The 5,364-nt window shown below is 43.3% G+C and overlaps 1 protein-coding gene across 1 annotated transcript in view; it reads right to left on the reverse strand.

Annotated features, from left to right (window-relative positions):
* The window catches only part of cacng4b (calcium channel, voltage-dependent, gamma subunit 4b), a 23,202-nt gene that overhangs the window by 10,887 nt on the left and 6,951 nt on the right, over positions 1-5,364 (reverse strand). Inside the window, exon 2 of the mRNA XM_046031524.1 lies at positions 4,538-4,874. Coding sequence (XP_045887480.1) covers positions 4,538-4,760 — 223 coding nt within the window. The 5' untranslated portion in view covers positions 4,761-4,874. The remainder of the gene's footprint in view (positions 1-4,537; positions 4,875-5,364) is intronic.

The following is a 5,364-nucleotide window of genomic DNA, read 5'->3' on the forward strand; positions in this document are numbered from 1 at the left end:
TGAGAGTGTGAACACTGATGAGGGAGAGCGCCTCGAGGTTTACAGCAGGTGGGATGATTAGGTTTTATGAAGCTGTAAACAGATTGAGCTCTGTTACTGGGGGCTTGATATCAAATGCAGACATGTACTGTGCACACAACTCACACAGCGACACATACATTTATTACTTTGGAAGCAGGGAACGCCAGAACAGAAGAAAAAAGCATCTGTGTAATCAAACAAACCCCTCCAATTTTTGTTTTCATTCCCAGTGAGGGTGAAAAAAAAGCAATTTGGCGAAAGACGTCAGTGATTCGGTGCTGATATGACAGACAGTTGGTTAATTAAATTGTCACCAGACAGTAATTTCTTCAAACACAGCTCTGCTTGGGTAGATTGTGCATGTGTTTCCAAGTTGTTGGAAGAAAACCATCACACTACATGGGGTGCCATGTAAACTGTTTTGCATTGTCACTTACTTATAAAAATGTACATATATAATGCATTTGGATTCTCAGCATGATGCCTAAGATTTTATTGTTGGAGCACTGATTTGGACAAAAGGCCTATAGCATTGCAGCCTATTGGTTCTCTCTTTCATAACTTGAAAACCTGAAATTGTCTCACTTATGAACATAGATGTATATAAATAGATTGTTGCTGTTTCTTACTTCCAGTCTGATTTTGTTACTTTCAAGTGTTGTTTGTGTTTATTATAAAACTGCAAGGACAAATCCCTGCCTTTTTTGAAAAGGGTTTCAGATTGGTACTCTGATTTAGAATACATCCCTTTATCCCTGTCATTTTATTCAAGGTAACGGTGCATTTCATTTGGTCGCCTGTCAGTGGTGTCATTTCTCCTTAACCCCCTCTAGTTGCAATAACTTCTCGGAAAACACGGGATACATCAGAGAGTGAGGAAGGAAGTTCTATGCTCTTTATTGTTATTGTTCTGATGTGAGAGAGCCCAGTGGCAGAAATGACATACTGTGTGTTTGAATAAAAAGTCTGACACTTTGGGAATAAACCTATTTGCTGTCTTGCCGAGACTTAAGTGAGAAGATTAGATACCACTCCTGTATCTGTACGGTAGCAGCTAATCAGTTTAGCTTAGCAAAAAGACTGGAAATAAGTGGGAACAGCTAGCCTGGCTCTGTCCAAAGGCAACAAAATATGTCTACCAGACTGGTAGCTCAGCAACACATAGTATCATGTTTGTGTAATCCCTACAAAAACCCAAGTGCAAAAATGGCAGTTCACCACTGTAAATGTTATGTGCCAATAAAATGATTTTTGCAACGTTAGGACAGAGAGATGATAGCTGTTTACCTAGGTAGTCTTTGTGCTAAGATAAGGAAGCGAGCTGCTAGTTGTAGCTTCACATTTAGCATACAAACATGAAAGTGGCATGAATCTTCTCATCTGACTCTCAGTAAGAAAGCCATTTCCTGAAAATGTTAATAACTTGCGTATAACTCAAAGGAACTTTATTTAGGAAGAGAAGGGAAGAGAAATGAAATGCATCCAAAAAGGGATGGGAGTTTGAGGCTATAAAGGGGGTGACGGGGGGTTAATTAAAAAAGTAGAACAGAATAGCAGAAGAGAAAGCCATGAGGCGGATAAAAGAATGATGAGAATGGAGGAGTTAGACCTGTAAAGAGAGCGTGCAAATCAAGCAGAGGAGGACCGAGTGGCTGAGGTGGAAGTTGGGGTTTGCTTGCTAATTAGTGCCCCCACATAGCTTTTCAGTGGTCGGTTTTAATTAGTCTTGTGGCGCATGGCGGGAATGGCAAAGTGACCCCTACCCCACCTAAACAAACCCGTCTTTACAAAGGCACGCTTACACTGTCCCCCCAAGAAATTCAGCTGCCTCGCCGCTCACCCACCTCCAGCTAGGATGTTTACTGTAAATATGTACCTGCTAACTGGATTAGTCATAATGTTATTCCTCATTGTCAGAGTTGCTTTTATTTACGTGTGTCAGACATACGCAACAGCATTTTGATGCAATGTCGTTTGTGATGCAAATTAGGCACACTCAGAGCTATCCTGGCCTCGCAACATTCATGTGGGAAAACAAACACTGGGGGGAGGTCCACAAATGAGGGTAGTCATACTACCCTTCTGTAAAGTAGCATATGACCCTGCCTGCTCCTTAAAGGTCACGCAGGCCTGCTGAAGAAGCCCGGTGAACGCACTCACTATAGGGAGAGGAGAAGAGTGAGGGGCTGAAGAGTGGCTGCTATGTGTGTTACAGCAATGTATCGCTGAGAGAAAGACATGTTGTCGCTGCAGTCTGTTCAGCCAAACGTGGTGATGTACCCCAGCAGCTGTGAAACACACAGAGCTGTCCCAGTCAATAACCCAGTGTGTTTGTCATTATGACCGGTTGGATGTGTGTTTGTGGAGGGGAGTGTGTTTGTGTTTGTGTGTGTCTTCCTTCCTTGTCTTCTCCTCTATACTCATGAGTCCCCATGACAACTGAGCCACCGTCCAGCATCTTGTAGTTTTAAGTAGAGGCACAGAAGTGAAACTTTTAGCACCGGGAGAGAATGATATGATAGGCTAGCCTTTGTTTGTCCAAATTACGCTTTTAAAAAGAAGTCTCACTGCACAGAGCCGGTCTTTGTCCCCAACCATATCAACATCAATTCAGTCTCTACACTCAGTACTCCGCTGTCATTATTTACTTCAAAGATGGGAAATCATGCTTGACATAATAGTTGGCTGGCATTTGTAATTCATTTTCAGTTCTTAGTGTTCTCGTGGGATATATAATGCAGACTGTGTCTGTCCACATCATAGACAGGTGCCCACCCAAGCATGACATGATAAATTTCAAGAGTCATAACACACCGGGATGTCCTTCTCATGTGTCTGAAGCGTCCGTCCTCACCACAGGACAAGCCCAGAGACAGTAATCATTGATGGCAGCTGAATCACTTCCTGTATGTGGGCTCTGGTGACATTAAGTCTTTACAAGTGTGAATGAAAGCAAGCTAATCTTTAGAATAAACTGCTAAATAGTGAAAAGCACCTGGTCCAAAAACAAAACTGATTTGACAAAGGCAATAAAATCATCTCTTTTTGTTCCTTTTTAGGGGGCAAAGTGTAAAATATTCAGCTGCTTTTGGGGAAAAGAAACAGACTCTGATGCCTTTTCATAAATAAATAGGCTAAACATCATGGCATCAATAAAAAAAAAGTCAATACATTCAAAAGACAATACATAATATCAGCAATAATCTCTCCAGAAATTACTCTATGTTTTTGTGTCACATTTCATGGTAGCTCCATTGTACCTGCCTTGTGCGCTGTGTTTGGGGTGGACACCTCTTCATGTGGCCCTATATACATTTGCCACAAGTGCCTGTCTGAGTTAACCAAAGTCCTTCTTAATTCTGCTGTTTACAAAAGCTAAATTAATGTTTTTAAGATAGGGGTTCAAACTATAAGCCCTCATAAATTATATATAGACAGATTGGCAGGCACATTTTTTGACAAATCAAAGTATGTGAGTGATTTTTTTTGTATGTGATGCCAGCAGTGCAAATACATTTAGTCTGTTGGTGTTTTTTCAAAACGTCTCTAAACAAATTCTGCAGTAAGATGTGTAATTTTTATTTATTTGCAAATATATTTCTATCTCTGAGTCACAACAGACGATTGATACTTGAACAAATCCATCTAATCCCACCGACTAATTCATTGATAGCTGAGTCAAGAGTCAAGTCAAGAGGTGAATTAGTTTCCGTCTGCCTCTGAAGTAAGACGTCACTGCCAGCGCACCTCCGTTTCAAACATCATAATTATCTAAAAACACCTTCCAAGAGGATGAAAAGATGATGTTTACCTCATGTTCTATTACCAAATAAAATGTTTTTCTTTCCATTTCGCTTGGACAGGACGTGAACTCAAGAGTCATCTATTTTTAAATCACCGGGCATGTTTCCATAGCAATTTCAAGGATGTTGCCAAGCAACAGCATCGGATACAATGAAGACGTGAATGAAAGTGGACTAATCGCGCGCGCATTTCCTGGCAGCTACCGGCTTAAAGGTGAATGGGCTCAGACGCGCCGGCTCGGCATCGCCTTCCTTCGCAGACTATAACACAGCCGTTTTTACTGTGTAGGCCCATGCTTGAACAATGAGATCTAACAGCTGGAAGACAGCTTGAGATGAGCGTTTGGCGGGACACCGGCCGCTTGTTCCTCGTTAATCAGCTACTTCAGCAGATCAGCGGTTTTAAAATCAGTAGGTATGCGTATCAATGCTTTCTCCATCCTAGCCTACTTGTAACCTCTAAAAGTTGTTCCACCTCTATGATAATTTTCTTGTTGTGCCACCCTCTTTCGATTGAGACATTTGGCGCGCGTAAAGGTATTGAGTCCTTTTGTGCGCTCTAGTGTCCGTGCGCACTGAGCAACAAAAGACTCCTCGGAAAAAACAAGAAAGATTTCAAACTATTTGTTGTATGAAAAGAACACCGGACCGTGCAGTCCATGTTTCATTTGCTTGCACATGTTAACGGCGGCCATGCGTTGGAGCAGGCTTACCTTCAATACAGCAGATTCTCCATAGCCCGGAGTGGGTGAGGTCGCCCTTTTTGGTTTTGGGCTGCGATTGCGTCTCGTCTGTGGTGGCATTGGTGGTGTTGCAGATGTACGCCCGCGAATAGAGCCAGTAGTCCGTGCCGATGGCAATAGTCATTAGGCTGAAGGCAGCGAAAGCCCCCACGGTGGCCAGCAGCGTTTGAACCCCGCGGTCACACCAAGCCATGGCGTTTCATACTAGTCCACACTCTCACCGGTCCAACATGCACTCACCGGCGCGCGTCAGGGCGCGGATCCTTTGGTCATACTTATGTGCGTCCACAGTCTTTCTGCTGCTCCTCTGCTAAAAGTGTAGCCCAGAGAAAGAGGAAGAAGAAGTGGGAATATTGTCTCAAACGTTCACCTGCTGCTCAAACCCAACTGGTGGCTGCTGTGAATATGAGAGGACACCAGTTGTGCCCACTCCAGAGGCTCCACACAGACTCGGAGCTCGCAAAACAACAGGACAGCAGCATCGTGGAGCAAATCTGAGTACTTCAAACCTTCTCACCAGTTCATGCTTCTGGTTCCCACCCGTTATCTTTGTCTCAAACACTTTTCTCTGTCCCAACACAGACTGCGCCCCTGTTAAAACCCATTGCAAAAGAGGACTACGTCAATGGCTCTTAAGTGAGACCACACCCTCGCCAAATCTAACCAATGAAAGAGATGTGCTGTTGAATAAAGAAAGAAAAAAAACTGTGTATGACATTACAATTTCCATTCGGGTCACATGCATTTAAAACATGTGGAATATTTGGGGGGGGGGGGGGGGGGGGGGGGGAAGTTTG

This window comes from Micropterus dolomieu, linkage group LG02, assembly GCF_021292245.1.
Source record: "Micropterus dolomieu isolate WLL.071019.BEF.003 ecotype Adirondacks linkage group LG02, ASM2129224v1, whole genome shotgun sequence".
Lineage (NCBI taxonomy): Eukaryota > Metazoa > Chordata > Actinopteri > Centrarchiformes > Centrarchidae > Micropterus > Micropterus dolomieu.